We start from the raw sequence: 18,025 nt of genomic DNA on the forward strand, positions 1-18,025 counted from the left end.
TTCCTTATTTTAGTGTTTCTGCATATCTACGCATACGATACTGTAACCGAACCAGCGAAATATTGTTATCTTATATAGTTAACCTTTTTCCACAATTTTTCAGTTTTCATTTTGTTTTATTTTGGAAAAAAGTTTTTCTATTTTTAGGAAAAATAAATATCATGTTTTCACCTCATGCTTATGCATACGAAGGCATCTAAACTTGAAGTGTGTCGTTGCGATAATTATCAATCCTGTGGTTTGATTTAACCATTTGGGGACAGTATTACATACGTAGCGTTTGTTCCTATACGCCTATTGTCACTCGATCCGCACTGTACAAATGCTTTTGTTGCGAACGGTGTTAAAACACACACCGAATCACATGAAAGGAAATTGCTATAACAGTAGAGGCGACTACCACGGTTTTTAAATAGCTTCTGTAAAAAGCGGTTTTTAAATAGGTTTCTGTAGAAAGCCGAATACATAATGTTCTTATATCTTTTTCAAGCTATAACATATGCATGCTAGAGGTCAAAGAAATGTTTTGTTACAATTGTGTATACCAGATGAGAGGTATAAGCGATACAATAATGAGACGTATAGGTTTTGTTATGTCAGCATTGAATTTAGGAAGCATACAGAAGCTCTGTAAAGGTTATTGTGAAGTAGACTATAAAATCAGGCAGCTTAATTGTTCTAAAAATGAGTGTTTGTTTGTGTACAAAATAAATGTACAGTTGAATTATTGCTTGCTTTTTAATTGTGAGTTAATTATTGGTTTGACCTTAAGTAGCTTTCAAATGGCAAAGCAAACACTTGGGCTGCTACCTCAATGGAAGCAAACCACACAATAGCAGTTAGAATAAAAGCGGGCTTGAACGACGTCGAAATAAAACCTTAAGCAGCTTCTGTGATTTCAGTTACGTGGTTTAATAGCTTGTAGTTATAATAATATGCGGATATAGGTTTCTGACGACAATTCAGGGCAGGATTTAATTCAGAAAACAAAGCAATTTAGTTTATTTCAATCTTAGTTTACAGGAAAGGTATACTAATCGAGACTTGCGAATGAATAGTGTGAAACAAAAATACAGAAACGATGGGTATGTACCTTCGGTGTATAAGCTATATAGGGTGGGGGAAGATCTGACACATTTTTAATCTATTTTATCGTCCAATTTGGTAACAAACAAAAAACATTCTAATAATTATAAACCGTATTCTCACGACTCCCGGTCTATCCGTTGTTAATTGTTTAAAAAAGATCAGGATATATTGGATATTATGTGCTAAAGATGTCCCATCTTCCTCTACCCTACTTACCTCTTAAAGGTCAGTTTGCATGTTATAGATACTAGGCTAGGCGATTTTTAACACATAATAAAGCCTGTTTTTCATTATTTGTGTCCATAGCTTTTTTTCAAAAAAAAATATTTTTTATTGAGATATTTAAGTTTTGAGAGGTTGTAATGACGACCCTCGTTGCGTCACTTGATCCATCTGTGACGTCACACAACATTGGCTTCGTTAGCAAACTTAAGTTTGATTCAGAGTCAGCAAGTCTTAGACGTAGGAGCAACTTTTTCTCACTCCCCGGGAAATCCCCCCAATTCGATGTATGGAAACTCCCGCCCCCTAATTTTAACCCACAAGCATTTGAACCAGAACCTCTGCCAAGAAATAGCAGGGAAGCTATTAAGCCGTGGAGGTTAGTGGTATTTACTTCATGTAGTACAGTAGGGTGGGGAAGATGGGACAACCTTTTCATTCTAATATCCCCTCCCATTTGGTAGTAAACAAAGATAATTCTTATCATAATTATAAAAAAACGTAACCTCTAATTTATACGACCCCAATATACCATTGTTAATTGTCTAAAACACGATCAGGATATTTATATACTATGTGCCAAAGGTGTCACGTCTTCTTCACCCTTTCTGTAACTTTTCAGATACGAACAAGCGACAAAAAGTGTCTCTGCGCCAACTTCTAAAGAAAGGCGACGAAACGATAAACGCAAAAACGAATATTTCGAAGAACTGGAGCGTTCTAAGTTTGGTTCTAGAGCCCAAACGTGTGGAAATATCGGGCAAAACAGTAGGAGGGACCTTCAATTAAGATTTCGTGTTGTAGATCCCTACGCTGCAAAGATCGATTTCGTGAAAAAAGGGAAACATAAAGATGCGGTTTATGAAGATCTTCAACCACACGATTTTAGACAGGTTACTTTTACTTGTTGAAGAATCTTGTTAACTGCAGAAACTCTTGATAATCTCAAACTTGCCTATATGTTGGCACATGTGTACTTGGGCAAGACACTTAACGGCAATTGCTACAACATGGTGGTCACTAATGGATTGTCCAAATTATCAGCACATAAAAAAATGAACACCCACAAAGTAACATGCTTGGTAACTCGTATCAGCTGGCACGAGGTGTATGAAACAGAACATCCGTGTTTAACTACTGTCGTTTTCCGGCCACGCGAGGATAAAGTTCAAAATACTCGGAATCACATTGGCACTCCAGAAATAAATTAATTGAAACCAACCATACCTATAGCTTTACGAGTAGTAAGCAAAGATTTGCATGAAAACTTATTATAAATAAACAAGGTTGTTTTAATATACAGTACCCCAAGTTAAAATCCCTCGGACTCCCGGAATTCGTAACCAGTTTCGAGCGAGATTTCGATGGAAATAAAGCAAGAATTAAAGGGCTTAGTACACGTACGTTTATACTTTTATATTTTCATGTATTTTATCTTGTATATATAGTAGATTGGGGCACCATGGTCCATGTTTTCATTGACTTTTCATTTAACTGTATATCCACACCACTTTAAAATAGCACCGTTTACTGTTAAAAACACAATTAGAAAAGAAATATGCGGTAGCCGGTAACGGTATCCATATCTTACCCCGTAGTAAGATATGGATACCTTACCCCGTAGTAAGTCTTACCCCGTATAAGATATGGACATATGGACATATCTTACCCCGTAGTAAGATATCTAGAAAACCAATCGTTTGCTTAAATGTGTGTAACGACACTTTTCTTTTAATAACCGAACAATTTGGAACAATTTGCGTCATGTTTTTATTTCAAGTTACCGGGAATGAATCGGCCGGATTTTTAAGGCAAGTTGAAATCCGAACCAAAGCAGATTACGCAATACCGAGATATCCACAATATGACGTCACGATTTTACATCCCCGTCCGTCCTACCCGAACAAGATAGCTGCTTATACAGTGAGTCGGGTTTAAGTGTGGTTTAGCTGTTATTGTATTTTTTTTATGTGTTTGAAAATTTGTAAAACTCATAAGTGACCACTGGGTTGGAGCAATTCCCGTTAAGTGTCTTGCCCTCGTACTCATTACCTCTGGGTTACGGGCAGGCGCGCTAACCGCTATGCCACGGTGCCGGGCTGCTGTTATTGTATGAATTGAGGGGTCTGTGCCTGGGTAAGCCATTTAAAGGTAATTGCTCCAACCCAGGAGTCTCTTATGGGTTGTGTAAATTGCCAACCATACCTTGCATAAAATAAAAAAGATTCACCCATAAAGATCATACGTGTAACCGTATTCTCATGACTTCCATAGATCAGTGTTAATTGTTTAAAACACGATAAGGGTATTTGGATATTAAATGTGTTAAAGGTATCCCGTCTCCCCCGACCCTACTATGTAATAGCAATAAACCAAACTTTTTCGTAAAAGCGTCATCGTCGAATCGACCGATCCGCTAGGAGCGCATTTCTGGAACGAGCCGAAGCCATGATGGAAAAGCGAGCCCGGGAAATAAAAGCTTTTAGAGAGTTAAATGCAACTACCGCTGAAAGATCACCTGAGCCCAAAACACATCAGTTTTTACAGAAACTGCTGGACGAATAGCTTAGATAACCAAACCGCCCATCATGGAATGTGTTTCTCTGTCTATTTTAAATACTCCAGACCCGGACTCTTGTTAAGTCCTAACTACCTATAGCCTATACGTGTATGAGTATGGGTGGTTAAAATACGTTTTCTTTGTCTTCTTAAAAGACGCAACCCTTTGGTACAATTACAACTATTCTTTGAGTATTTAATCTTTACAATTTAAAATAAAGTGCAGCATTCAGGTAAAACCTCCAGATGCATTTTATGACAAAATCATAGCCTACAAATTCGCCGAAGTGGTTTCAATTTTATACAACAAAATATCACCAATAGGTAAAATCTAGTGCCAGCACAGTGCCAGTTGGCCACACGTTTAGAAGCATGTTAATAAAGCAGTCTGCAGGTTAGGGCCATAGGTATGGGATGTACACTTCCCTAATAGTTTATACGTCTTTACCCGTAAACTATCTGAATAACGTAAGCACATTCGCATGTTTTTACGTATCAACTTTGATTATGCAATCCATCGATCGATACCTTTTATCGGACAAATCCTTTGTAGCCAATTGCTTTCCAATTAAAGTATGGTTATTAAAGCTTTCGATTCATACTGAAATCAATATCATATATAGCGACCTAGCGTATTAACAAATGTGTGGACTGAAAGTCTCATTTTACCCTTTGCTGGATTACGGTCATTGTGATATAGATAGGCTACTGTGAAAAATTGTATTGGTAAGTAAATGTCAGTATAATCAGTAAATCCGTGAACCAGAACAGTTTTCAACCAGAACGGATTATCCTTTTAAATGCACAAGTTGGCCCAGATTTTTTCAATAGGCACTGGAGAAGTTGCGGGGTTTTAAATAAGCGCCGTGCAGCAGAGAGAACATACCTTGAGCAAAACACTGAACTAACCACGAACATATTGCTTATGTTCATTGGTCACTAATGGGTTAACGTTAAAGCATTTGGGTGACGGGGTAATGTGTCTGGCCTATAAACCTCAAACCCCATGTCGTGTCACGCTGTAGGATGTCATCCACGTTAAATAGGACGTGTACGTCGTGCAGTACTTACTGATATGTAATGTTGCTCAGAGGTGTAGCGCACGAAACGTGTGTGTGAAGATTCTCCAACGAACATAGACATCAGCGATATATAAATGCTTTTGCATTGCGTTTACATCATGCAGACGTAAAAGGCACGCGTTGGCTCAAAACGTGAGCAAAGGCGAAGCGGCTAGATAAAAGTATGCAGTCATAACACTTGTGTTTATAAGTGAATTGGCGTTTAAGTTAGGTAGATATTGTAGGTACCCATATTAAAGAGTTTTATAGTTTTGACAGATACGTTTTGTACACTTGTTCCTGTGTGTATAATTGCTATAACACTTTAACAAGTTTTGTTTATATTGTCAGGTGTTTACAATTATGGTTGGCTATGATAAGGAAAAGGAAACAAACATATTAAAATCAGGTATAGCTGGTGTTTTTGGTGGACAGATAACCAGGGCTTTGGTGTGCCCCATTGATGTAGTAAAGATAAGGTTTCAGGTAAGATTGTGCATCCATACTTATTGTGTGGGGTGTCCGGTTAATTTGATACTAATACGGCAGTAAACCAGACTGCATAGTATGGTAAAATTACACATTTGGTATCTTGTAAGCAGGCACTTTGCTGCTCTGCCATATGAGAATAAGAAATATATACATTGAACAGCATGTTGGGTACTGGGAGAACCTGAAATGTTGCAAAATGGGGTCACACTAGTTGCATGAATGTCCCTGAGCACATTCCATTTGGGCGTACATAAGCAGTCTGGGTATTGGGGTAATTGGCCAAAACCGGTCTTAATCCTAGATCCTCAAACAAGGACTAAACAAACTAAAGAAATAGAATACAAATGTAGTCACACCAGCATACTACCTTGTTGGTCAAATATTAGGCGAAATTTCATTGCACTTCACATGACCAAAATGTGTATTTTATGCTATTAAAGCTTGCTGCTAAAATAGCTACCTATTCTAACCAGATTCTATATTCCCAGTTGCAGCCAGGAACAGTTCGCTCTGAGCTTAAGTATAATGGCCTGATTCAGGCTGTGAAAACAATATGGAAGGAGGAAAGCATTTATGGGTTTTATAAAGGCCATGTACCTGCCCAGCTGCTGTCAATGGTCTATGGTGGAGTACAGGTATTTTACACATCAGTAGAAAACAATCCATTTTAAATTAATGATGTCATGTGTAAGATAGTTTCTATTTAAAATCTATTTACTTTTAATATAGGAAAGGAAATGTTTACATTATTATATAAAATATTTAATATTTATATTTAAAATAAAGGTTTACAAAATTTAGTTGCAGAATAGTACATGTTGTGCTCTTTAAAAATACTCTTAAATGTAAAGTTTTTGGGACACTCGTTTTTTGTTTTAAATTTTGGTCAAAATGTCCGTTACAAATTAATGGTTAAAGTGTACGTTTTGATTTTCAAGTTTGCTTCATTTGAATACATAACCAAAGCAGCCAATGAAATCATTCCACATTCAAAAGATGACCACTCCGTACGCAGTGTTGTTCATTTTGGGTGTGGGTGTCTAAGTGGTGCAATTTGTACTTTGACTTCTCAACCGTTTGATGTTGTTCGAACACGCTTTGCTGCACAGAAAGAACCAAAAGTAAATATATGAACAACCTCTCAAGGCATGGTAATTCACAAGTGCCTACAGCAGTTTACTGTAAACAAGTTGTTTTAATTTTCATTATCCTTTTGTAAAAACCTTTACCATCATTTTTCTAAAATCATTTTTGCGGTTTCACTTTTGTAAAATAGTTTTTTCAAGGCACCGGTATTTATAATTGTAATATGTAAACAGAAATTTAATATGAAGTTCTGTACCACTGACCATTTTGTCCAAGTGAAATGTTTAGGTAATCAAAGTCAAGGTTTTCTGCTTTAACACTAAAATCAATCTATTCGTTTTCGGTAACATAGCCAAGTATCAGTGTTACTTTAATTCTTTTGTAAATAAAATTCAATATTTGTATAGTTAATATTAATAAGTGAACAATATGTTTCTATCTGACAGCAATACCGTACTGTGACCTCGGCAATAAAGGGAATGTATGTGGGAGAGGGTTTATCGAGTTTTTTTAAGGGACTCACTCCAGCACTAAGTCAAATAATCCCATATTCTGGCTTCACCTTTTGTTTTAACTCTCTGCTGCAAGGTTTATGGCGAGAGTGCTCTTTCAATGAAGGTACGTGACTCTACATAAGAGAGTTTCTGGTAATTTGGCAAGATTAGCAGAATAGGTCAATCATTTAAAAAGAAAAACAGTTCTAGTAAAACACAGAACAAACCAACTTTGGTGACACGTTTGTCTGCGTGTTAATTGCACAATGTTTGCTGCCTGATGTTTCCTCAACGTAGATATTCAATTTAATGAATTTATTATAACTGCTGTTTCAGGTCCAGTAAGTCATACCATATGTGGTGGAGGTGCTGGTTTAATGAGCAAATGCATTGTTTATCCAATGGATGTGGTAAAGAAAAGGCTGCAGGTTTGTAAAATCACGTTTGTTTGTGTTTTACCACCAAAAAGCTTGTCTAACAATTGCACATATTGTATAGGTACAAGGTTTTAGCGAAGCTACTATCTCAGAAGTAGTAACCTACAATGGTTTCAGGGACTGTATTTCGACTATTAAAAAGCAAGAAGGCGTGCGTGGCTTTTACAAAGGCTTACATGTTGCAGCGATTAAGTCCACATGCACGTCTGCGCTTATTTTCCTAACTTACGAATGCATTTCTGATTTCATAAGGTAGATGGTAATTCTTCAAATAATGTATGCCTTACACTGTTGTTAGCGCTCAGGTTTGGGTGTCCTTTGCGTGTCATTTATTTAGCTGTGACATTACCTAACATGTGTTTTAATTGCTGGTTCTATATCTTAATACATTGTTTGCGTCCAGAAATCATTGACACCCTAACACGAATAGCGTTATTGCCACCGGTAGTATCATAGTACATATTTACAGTTTACCTTATGTTCTCCATTGCTTTCTTGTTAGTATTTGTAACGATTGCAACCATGAGACTGTTATTTTAATGTGCACCTCGTTTGGTTCCATCATTAAAATCTCTTTTTTAAATTTTCAAGTGTGTTACGTCAGTTTATAAGCTTAATTCTTTACCTAAGTTCGAACTGCTCTGACCTTTTAAATCTTTCAAAAAATAAGACACAAATATAGATTATTGTTTTAATCTTCTTAAGATCAAGGGTTACTAATGCACTGGATCCCACTTTGTGGAAAACATGTTTAGTTATGGCTAATACCACAGTGTGTCATGGGTTAAGCCTTTATCATGAATCTTATGTTTCGCTCAGTTTAAAAAAGCCTGATTCATATCTACTGTTTAAGAGCCTCTTTGTTAGAAGTTTAACTTTGTTTGAATGTTTTATTTATTTTGCATGCTCTTTTTAGCAACAAATATATTTATGGCAGTCTATGCTACCTCAAAATCTCCTGCATTTTTGGTAATTCTGGTGTAAAATGAGATTCTATCAGTTTAAAATAGTCAGGGGGTAACTAAAAAGTGTTATGCAACATCAAGAGCCATAAGCCGTACTTTTCATGTTAATTTGATGGCGATGCGGTATAATTTAGTCGTGAGATTAATGTTGTGCATTCAGATATATTAAGTTTACGTAGTTTAAAGATTAATGACGTCGCTATCACGAGGGTGCACCTTAACTTTATAGGTTATTACGTCACAAAGTTACGAAAATTAAGAGGGAAATAGTAAAATGTGTTCGAGTTACTGTGTTCAGAAAGCTGCGTATATAACTGAATATACAAAGTAACAGTTAGGTTTGGCTCGTTTAGTTTAGTACACAAGCATTATAACCGTACGCATGCACAACGTAACGTAAAAATTGCCAAATATAAAGATGGACAGTACGTTTTTTCAGCACATACAAATAGGGATTGCTGTACTGTTTAATAATGGAAACTTTGGAAGGTCGTTTAGCAGCGTTTCGTGCTTCCATTGAATGTACGGTTTGTACTTTACTTTTTAAATCGCCATTTCGTCAAGTATACAAAATTAATCTGTGTACAATGTAAATTGCTCAAAAACCGTAACTGCAGCTAAACCTGCAGAATTTCAATGTGTTGTATAGTCAATATTGCGACTGCATGTATAAGGACTTAGGTATGCGCAATGCTAACCAGTTTTCAATTTGTTAAACACGTTTTCCTTGCAGATGTGACGAAATCGCTTGAGGTGGATCGTCTTTCAGATGAAGAAACATTACGTAGCGTAACATCAATTTCCGAAGTTCTAAATTCGAACTGGATTTCACGAGTTGCTGATACGACTGGCTCGCCTACTGGTTCCTGTGTCACTATGGAGCAGCGATTTAAACTTAAAATGTTTGCTAAACAGGTGCGTAACGTTAATGTCAATTCGCATTTGAAGTGGAGATACGACAGTGGGCTAATTTAATGGGTTTCCCGTACGTACCTTGGTTTTTCGTAAAACGTTACTAATTAGCCGTAATGGGATTGCATCCCGCACCACTGTATACTATTTAACCGGCTCCGAACAATGTTTTCACTGCATCTGGTCCAGAAATCACTGGATATAAGTCGTTGCCCAAATTACATTCATTCACTATACAAAATTGTAAGTTTAGCTTGAAGAGGTGGCGATCTCTTTGTGGAATGTGACTGTTGGTAAACAAACTCTTGGGTCAATCAAAGATACGACCGCTGCTGTATTGCGCCAAATATGCTACGACCTTATCGTTTGTCCGCTATGTCTACCTGGAGATTTAAATGACCCTGCTAATAACCCGTATATGCATCGGCGTATTATGGTGAGTGGTTATACCAGTTGAACAAGTTAGTGCATTTATTAATAGTTAAACCCATTTCTGATAACCTTTACAATTACATGTAAATGCATAGCAGTTAGCTATTCGGTAATGAACCAGTTTTGAACTATAAATTTCCCGGTGTGCGACCCCTAAAAGTTAGAACCTCGCCTAAACAAATTAGAATATGTTTTGCATAGTCCGACTGTCCACTTTAAACAATTAAGCTCTGATATGTGAGTCAAAATTTTACCATCCCGTATCCGTATACGATATTTGCCTTGTTTCTATAAAGTAGGGTGGGGAAAACGGGACACCTTTAGAAAATAATTTTCAAATATCCTGATCGTGTTTTAAACAATTGGAAGTATTAAGGAAACGGTTCGATAATTCGTTGAATTTTCTTTGTTTATTACTAAATGGGACGAGAAAATAGAATGAAAAGGTGTCCCATCTTTCCCACCTTACTATACCGTAACCTTACAAGATGGCGGCAAAAGTGGGTAAAACTTGGCTCGACCTTGAGGAGTTTGTTAAATCCAGCAACTTGTTGACTTGCGCTAAAACTGACATCGACACACTGATGACAAGTGTCAAGGCATCCGGTGAGTGAGAACAGGTTTCTGAATCAAAACATTATTAAGCTTGCGTGCCAATGATACGGTCTTAAAGGCTTAAGGTTAATTTTTCCAACCCAGTGCCAGTGGTACGTTACCGGTTGTTTAAATTGTCATCCGCACATTAAAATTTGATAAAGTGATTAAAAATAGGAAATTACTCACCAATAACGTTACCCAAAACCCCATGCAACGTTACATACATAGTAATTTGTATAAGTAAGCATGTGGATAAATATGTTCATTCATAAAAAGCGTGTGTGATGCGTTAGCTGCGTATCTAGGGTACCCAGCTGTTTCATGTTAGTTGACCTTCTTGATATACTTTTGCCCCGTCTGTCCTTGGTATTACGTGGGGTAGGGGGCTCCCTGGGTGTAGAGGGGGTCGGTGGGGGTGATTTAACGAGGGTTTTAACTTGATTTGACTTATTTAACAGTGATAACGCCTCCCGTACTGTAAATTATAAATACTGTAAACTTTGAACTCTGGAAGTGACTTGTATTATATAAATGACATTACTTGTCACCACTTCACATAAACATCGCTTACTGATACTGTATGCGGTTACTTTACTGTCATGTATATAGTACTGTGGGGTAAGATGGTTGCCATTGGCTATGAAAAATAATATCCCATGTTTGGAATATTTTAGTTCCTAATCGTGAAGTCGTAAGGTTGCGGTTATATTATTCTGTAAATATTGCTTGTTTACTACTAAATGGGACGATAAAAAAAGAAAGAAATTTCATGCACCATCTTACCCCAACCCACTATAACTACTGTAGTAGTCCAACGAATCAATCAAAAAAATATAATAATTTTATTTGTTTCATCGGTTACGGTACCCAAGATTTAGAAATACTTTAGACAAAAAGCCAATAGCGACGAAACAATAGTTGTAATTGAAATTCATATGGCGCTATCCGTCTACACATCACATAAGCGGCACATCATACGCTTAATAACGTGTGGATAAATTAAATCGACAGCTGATGACAAGAGGCAGGACATCACGTCTCTTAACAAGCAGCTAATGCGGGTTTATTGTGACATGGCTGTTGCGGTAAGTGTAAATACATATTGGTCATCCTATTTTTACCTGACATTTTGTCATTGACATTGTTTTCTCTATTTTCATTTTTTCTTCGTTGCCGGTATATTTTAAACAACACGCTGTGTAGTAGTACTGTGGGGTAAGATGGGACATCTTTATCACATAAAACGAAATATCCTGATCGCGTTTTTAACAAAACAACGGCCTATGCGAGTCGTGGAGTAACGGTTTTATAATTCTTCGAATTTTCTTTATTTACTACCAAATGGGATGGGAAATTATAATAAAAAAGTGTCCCATCTTCCCCACTTTATTAATACGGCTTATAAATTTAGACAGCTGTCATTTTGATTTGGTTTTCCGTATCTTTATTATACGTTAATCCTAAGGTTATACGGTTATATTATATAGTTCTGCAAACATTCTTAAATACTAAAAGCGGAAATTATATAATTATAGAATCTCAAAATGTACAGTTAAAAACGAAAAACCCTTTATCCTAAGATTCCCAACCAATAACGGCAATATACATTTAAGTTCACCCCATTTAAACTCAGGCATCGGGTGCAAAAGACCACACGCGGGCGTTTGAGGTTCTAACCTCGGCTGCCAACATGGATCTAGCATCTGGGGAAGGCGTGTACGATAGAGAGTTTGACCGTGTATCGGCCACAGCGTATAACCTCGGTCTTGCCGCTACCAATGAAAGGAAGCTCGATACCGCTATCAAGTGGTTGACACTCAGTTTCGAAGCGGGAAAACGGAAAGTGAAAACTGAAAAGAAAAATATGGTGAGAAATTTATTTTAATCTCCTGCTGTTTTTATAGAAGGAATGATTTTTTTGCAGTTTTAATATCACTAAAATGTAAAATAAGCAACTCCAAACTTTAATATTTTACTAGGCCTGATTACGTATATAGTATAGGGTAAGGGAGTACGGGATACCTGGGGATACGGTTTATAATTGTTTAAATGTTTTTTATTTACTATCAAAGGAGACGAGAAAATAGAACAAAAAAGTGACATATCTTCTCCCACCCTACTATATAATATCTTTTTTTATAAGAAATGTCTTAAACATTTCTAGCTTTTTACCATCACTAAAATGTAAAACTACAAAATTCAAAACTGTAAATCTCTTAGGCTTTGACTCTCCGCTTGCTGGCGCACGTGTACAGCGAAACAGGCGAAAAGGAAAACTTGGAGAAATCTCTAAATGCAGTTGATCTCGCCCATTCATATCATGCTCATCCAGCAGGGATACATTTAAGGTAAACATGAAATAACATCTATGTGCTATGGTATTCGTTTTTCACATATGTGGTGAAAAACATAATATCCAAGTATCGTGTTTTGTAGGTTTAAACAATTACCAACGCTCAATGGGAGTCATAAGGATACGATTTATAATTCTTTGAATGTTCTTTGTTTACTACCAATGTTATAATGTTATATATAGGAATTTTAAAAGGGAAAGACTAAAGCGATTTAAATAAACGACAAAATATAAAACAATAAATTTCTACCGTTCTTTATTTTTTTTGTAAAAATAAAACAACCAAAATAATTACGGACATAAACTCTTTCTCGTCCCATTTGATAGTAAACTAAAGAATTGTAAAACTATATTCTCTCACGACTTCAATAGACTGTTGTTAATTGTTTAAAACACGATCAGAGTGTTTGAATATTATGTGCTAAAGGTTTCCCATCTTACCCAACGGCCCACAGTATTATATACCATTAAAAATTACTTTACAGTACCGCGTAGTTCAGTTTATGTACACGTATGGATTGCTCATTAGTTCATTACTGTAAATTTCGCCATCATGTATAATGTCTACTTAGCAATTCAGCGTGTATATGTATAAGATACCCCATGTCATGTAATTCGAACCTTGTTTACGCTCGGTGTGTCGCTAACAAATTGTACCATCGTCTTCTTTTTGTTCCCGCCTATTGTTTCGTCACAATCCACACCCTATGTGACGTCACATTTACGTCACACTTTATTGTTATAAGGAGGTTTAGAATATTTGACTCTGATCAGAAGCTTGGGTGACGCTGCTCCATATATTTCGTTTATTTAACAGCTTGTTTTGACAAAAGATTTTCAATATGGCCACCTTTTTATCAATTAAGAAATGCAGACAGAGACAGACTCTCAAAACTGCCTCAAAGGGCAATAAAAAAAAAAAAGTTTTAAATCAATTTTTACCCAACACACGAAAAAATTTTTTTTAGTTCTTGCTATAAAACATAGTTATTGCTATAAAACACGCGATTTAGTAGGTTGGGGTAAGATGAGCCATGTTTCCATTCTCTTCGTTCCATTTGGTAGTAAACAAAGAATATTTACACTCAAATAACCGTATTCTCACGACCCTATTTTAGAGCGTTATAAACGCGATAAGAAAACACCACATATTAGGTGTTTATATACGGACCCATCTTACCCCACAGTATTATGTTGTATTAACATATTATAAATTGACGATAAAATAAGCATTACTGATATAAATTACGCCGCAGCTCAGTGTTGCCCAAATTTTATTTGTGTATCCGGCTATATCCGCGTTTTTTTTGTTTCTTATTGTAATAGGTTTTCAAGTATGTTATTAGCGTACCACCTGGACCTGCTTCACATACCGCAATGGACATGACTGTGATAAATTAGTTCCAGGGCAAAGGCAAGTCTAGAAACGCCTATTAATCCAAATCTGCTGTAGCATCTCACACGAGGCTCTTTAACATCGTTATTGCCATTTTCTAAGGGTAACCGCTTACTTATATGCATAATACTTTATTTACATTCATTCATTCAATATACTGCGAAGTTATAGAAATTTAACAATTAGCATCGTGTTTTTAACAGTAAACGGCGCTGTTTTGGTTGTGAGAATGCGATTATATTAGTATGTTAATATCCTGTATTAACAACTAGCAAATAGGACGATAAAAAAAGAAAGTAAACATGTACCATTTTACCCCAACTATAACAACTATATGTTTGTTGTCTCCTCCCTTTTGTCCCGCCTATGTTTTGGCGCGGTTAATAGAACAATGCTCTAGCGGAAAATGTAAACAAAGTATTGACGTCGTAAGCCACGCGCGCGCGTCATTTAAACACGTCAAACTGTGTGGTTAAATGAACCTTAACACAAGGTATCAATACATATATGTAACTTAGATCAATAGTATATATCAATACCAATCCATATGATACCCTATGACGGCAGCAATACGTCCACGCTTTCTTGTTTTGACGAAAAATCAGCCCAAGGACTCCAGTCAAAACAAAGGATCACGTGACATGCTCTGATTGGCCGCCCTATTGTTGCCACACAACAGGTGCTGTGGGCTTGGTTATTATAGCGGGTGCCAGGTCGGAATCGAATCATTCCGTGTTTATTTTGACCGAAGAACGAACATCCATTTAGAAAGTCGAAAATTTTCGCCTTTCGATAAACGATTAACGTTTTGAAATTTTTTCTGGAAACTTTTCGTTCGAAAATTCTAAAAACAGGAAACTTCTCGATAATTGAAAAAAGTCGATAAGGGACTCAAGTTTTGTGAAGTATTTCTCGTCGTCGCTGAAGATTATTTAGGGTTCAGTTCAGTATATTTTATATTATCGCCGGTCAAAACCTACGTAGCAAAGCAGATGGTTGTTGGTGTCATTGCCATGGACAGTACTTCAGTCAATCCGGTGCAAAAACAAAGCAATCCTGTTGCAATTCCAGACTCGAACAAAGTAAGAAAACCAACATTTGTGGCTTTTTAGCATTATTATTCGGCGTGTTTCCGATTTTTTTGTATTAAAAAAAATGTAGCAATAATTTTTGACGTGTTTTTAAAGTTCTATTTTTTTGCAGAATGATTCGAACGTTAATGTTAGTCCGCCACAAAAACCAATCAACAAACAAATGCAGAAATTTCTGGAAGAAGAATCTCGAATCCAGGGTAATGTTACGTCACAAAAAGATGGTAGCCACACCCCAGACACACCGTCCAGCGACGAAGAACAATTCCGGTTACCGGACGGTTCGCCAACTTTCACGAGCGTCATGCACGAGCTGCATGTAAGACTTACAGACATTGAACTAGAAGAACCGAAAACACCAATTTCCCCGCTTGCTCTTAACAGCGAAAGCTCGAACGGCGCGAAAAACGAGCCATCTTCCCCCAAATTCCTTCTTTCCCCAAGCGCTCCTAGAAAACGTATCACCAGCGCTTCGACCACAGCGTCTTGCGGCCGTTCTAGGTCCATGTCATGGAACGCACGCAACAAATTAGCTGCCGAGCGCCGAAAAGCAATGCTGAAGCCCCCACCCCGTAGCGACAGTCACCCCACTAGTCCTTGTTCAAGCCCTTTAATTAACAGAAAAGCCATGCGGTCTAGAACGCAACCAAACACGCCAAAGCTAGCCCACATATCTCCCAAGTACAGATTCCCGAACGAAGTGATCTCAGTTTCCCACGACGACTTGGTGCGCGAGCAGGAACGCGAGCGATATCTAGCGGATGGCTTTCACGAGGCAAAATCGATTTTTGACACTGCGGTTTATAGTCGGTTCGGCGTCTCACCAGAATAAATGAGCCAAAGCACTTAACTAGTATGAGCGGATCACATGTACTAGATTGGAGAGCATCTTGAACTCCAAACGACCAATATAAACGTGCATTACGTTATAGTTATACCAACATCTATATATTTTCATTTCTTCCGTTGTTTCTTTTATTTTATTCGTTCTGTTTGTTATTGCGTTTGTGTCTTAACTTCGAAAATAAAACAACAATGTAAAAAAGGTTTTTTTTTATTACGTTTGTGATGAAAGACTACCTTAGTAAATGGGTATATAATTTTTTTATATATAGTACTATGGGGGAAGGCAGAACACCTTTAGCTTATAAAATCTAAATATCCGGATTGTGTTTTAAACAATTAACAATGGTCTATAGGAGTCGTTAAGATACGGTTTTATAATTTTTTGAATGTTTTATATTTACTACCAAATAGAACGAGAAAATACAGCGAAAAGCTGTCCCATCTTACCCCAACCTACTATATATTTCCAGTGTACATATATAATTTCTAGGCGAGAAAACGGTGTATGTATACTGTTTTTGGCCTAATATATAAATAGTTGCATTATAAATGTTTATAGAAACTGGTGTTTATTTCAATACTTCAGGCACGTTTCCGCTGTACGAGGTGTATGAAACAGAACACCCGAGTTATAACGACTGCAAATATAAACAAGTTAGTTTTATGTTTTATTATTACCAGGCTCAAAATCATGTCGAAAAATCGGGCCCTCCCCGACTGTGACGTCAGAAAGGTTATGGAAGAACTGTTACGTCACAGTGACCTTGAAATGGAGGTGGGACTCAACGCTTGTGCGATTCTCAATACAAACGGCAGGTGACGTCATACACGTAAAATCTTAACCGTTTGCATAACAATCTCATTTTACGTGGGTGAGGTCCTATAGTGTGACACGCTATGGGACCTGTAATTTGTGCCAGAGTTGGCCCATTACCCCAAACCAACACTTCTTTCAGCTCTTAAATGCAATTTAGATTTTTATAAAGAACTTTTACGAAATCCTAATTTCGTTTAGTCTGTGTTTTTATTAACGTTAAATATTAATGTCTGTTCGTGTATTCAAGTCTTCTTACTCACGGGTATTCCCCTGGTAAAAAAGCACCGATTCAACATATTAAATTTAAACGTGTTTATTCTCCTTTGTATCTAGACAGCAAGTATTAGTTGCATTTCTGACATAGAAATAGTTATTATACAGTTAATGGGTTAAAGGGTCGTTACTGCTAGCATTGTGAGCGTATGTGACCTTGGGCAGAACACTTAACGACAATTGCTCCAACTCAGTGGTCACTAATGAGTTGTCTAAATTATTAGCCATGCATAAAAATCCCCCCAAAAAATACTTACAAAGTAAAATACATGGTAACTCGTAGGCCGACTAGAGGTGTATGAATACCCGTGTTATAACAACTGTCTTTTTTCGGCCACAGAACGACAAATCAAGTTACATTCATTCATTTAGGTACGAACTTTGTGACCAAGGGTTAAAGGAGCTTCTATCCCGGTTTAACGGTTCAAGGCAAGTTGGGAAAATTCACGTCCAGCAACTGCAAGCTGCAGTGCAAAGGTTGCCACCTCAAGACGCATTGGATTATACACAGACGTTCTTGACAGGTGAGAAGTTGGAGTAATGAAATTTTCGGCACTAGTGAAGGATGGGTATATTCTATATTGGTTATTATTTGGGGGTTAGTGGTTATATGAGTTAGTAATTAGGGGTTAGTGGTTACATGGGTTAGTGGTTATATGGGTTAGTGGTTAGGTGTTAGTGGTTATATGAGTTAGTGGTTATATGGGTTAGTGATTAGGGGTTAGTGGTTATATGGGTTAGTATTTTTGGGTTAGTGGTTATATAGGTTAGTGATTAGGGGTTAGTGGTTATATGGGTTAGTAATTAGGGGTTAGTGGTTATACGAGTTAGTGATTAGGGGTTAGTGGTTATATGAGTTAGTAATTAGGGGTTAGTGGTTATATGAGTTAGTAATTAGGGGTT

The 18,025-nt window shown here is 37.0% G+C and overlaps 4 protein-coding genes across 4 annotated transcripts in view; all 4 read left to right on the forward strand.

Moving 5' to 3' along the window:
• The first annotated feature begins 1,378 nt into the window (after positions 1–1,378).
• Positions 1,379–4,128, forward strand: LOC100178860. The gene is made up of 5 exons (XM_002131175.4): positions 1,379–1,690; positions 1,934–2,204; positions 2,615–2,711; positions 3,092–3,234; positions 3,703–4,128. The coding sequence occupies exons 1-5, from the start codon at positions 1,452–1,454 to the stop codon at positions 3,874–3,876; spliced, it is 924 nt and encodes a 307-aa protein (XP_002131211.1). The 5' UTR covers positions 1,379–1,451; the 3' UTR covers positions 3,877–4,128.
• A 1,158-nt stretch (positions 4,129–5,286) lies between these two features.
• On the forward strand, positions 5,287–8,027 carry LOC100176542 (mitochondrial thiamine pyrophosphate carrier-like). The gene is made up of 6 exons (XM_026833946.1): positions 5,287–5,417; positions 5,912–6,058; positions 6,362–6,544; positions 6,956–7,127; positions 7,340–7,431; positions 7,502–8,027. The coding sequence occupies exons 1-6, from the start codon at positions 5,295–5,297 to the stop codon at positions 7,694–7,696; spliced, it is 912 nt and encodes a 303-aa protein (XP_026689747.1). The 5' UTR covers positions 5,287–5,294; the 3' UTR covers positions 7,697–8,027.
• A 358-nt stretch (positions 8,028–8,385) lies between these two features.
• LOC100178810 (testis-expressed protein 11-like) overlaps positions 8,386–18,025 on the forward strand; it is a 17,058-nt gene continuing 7,418 nt past the window's right edge. Inside the window, exons 1-9 of the mRNA XM_002124597.2 lie at positions 8,386–8,927; positions 9,139–9,320; positions 9,571–9,753; positions 10,238–10,355; positions 11,358–11,431; positions 11,980–12,213; positions 12,567–12,694; positions 16,714–16,848; positions 17,495–17,646. Of these exons, the coding sequence (XP_002124633.2) occupies positions 8,879–8,927; positions 9,139–9,320; positions 9,571–9,753; positions 10,238–10,355; positions 11,358–11,431; positions 11,980–12,213; positions 12,567–12,694; positions 16,714–16,848; positions 17,495–17,646 (1,255 nt within the window). The 5' untranslated portion in view covers positions 8,386–8,878. The remainder of the gene's footprint in view (positions 8,928–9,138; positions 9,321–9,570; positions 9,754–10,237; positions 10,356–11,357; positions 11,432–11,979; positions 12,214–12,566; positions 12,695–16,713; positions 16,849–17,494; positions 17,647–18,025) is intronic.
• LOC100186769 lies at positions 13,967–16,231 on the forward strand. Its single transcript, XM_002131261.4, has 2 exons — positions 13,967–15,177; positions 15,299–16,231. The coding sequence occupies exons 1-2, from the start codon at positions 15,088–15,090 to the stop codon at positions 16,016–16,018; spliced, it is 810 nt and encodes a 269-aa protein (XP_002131297.1). The 5' UTR covers positions 13,967–15,087; the 3' UTR covers positions 16,019–16,231.

This window comes from Ciona intestinalis, chromosome 3, assembly GCF_000224145.3.
Source record: "Ciona intestinalis chromosome 3, KH, whole genome shotgun sequence".
NCBI lineage: Eukaryota > Metazoa > Chordata > Ascidiacea > Phlebobranchia > Cionidae > Ciona > Ciona intestinalis.

Coding starts and splice junctions, on each gene's coding strand:
- LOC100186769 (XM_002131261.4), top strand. CDS start 15,088: ATGGTTGTTGGTGTCATTGCCATGGACAGTACTTCAGTCAATCCGGTG. Junction 15,178..15,298: donor CAATTCCAGACTCGAACAAA/GTAAGAAAACCA, acceptor ATTTTTTTGCAG/AATGATTCGAACGTTAATGT.
- LOC100178860 (XM_002131175.4), top strand. CDS start 1,452: ATGACGACCCTCGTTGCGTCACTTGATCCATCTGTGACGTCACACAAC. Junction 2,712..3,091: donor AATTAAAGGGCTTAGTACAC/GTACGTTTATAC, acceptor TTTTATTTCAAG/TTACCGGGAATGAATCGGCC. Junction 3,235..3,702: donor ACAAGATAGCTGCTTATACA/GTGAGTCGGGTT, acceptor TTTTCGTAAAAG/CGTCATCGTCGAATCGACCG.
- LOC100176542 (XM_026833946.1), top strand. CDS start 5,295: ATGGTTGGCTATGATAAGGAAAAGGAAACAAACATATTAAAATCAGGT. Junction 5,418..5,911: donor TAGTAAAGATAAGGTTTCAG/GTAAGATTGTGC, acceptor CTATATTCCCAG/TTGCAGCCAGGAACAGTTCG. Junction 6,545..6,955: donor CTGCACAGAAAGAACCAAAA/GTAAATATATGA, acceptor TCTATCTGACAG/CAATACCGTACTGTGACCTC.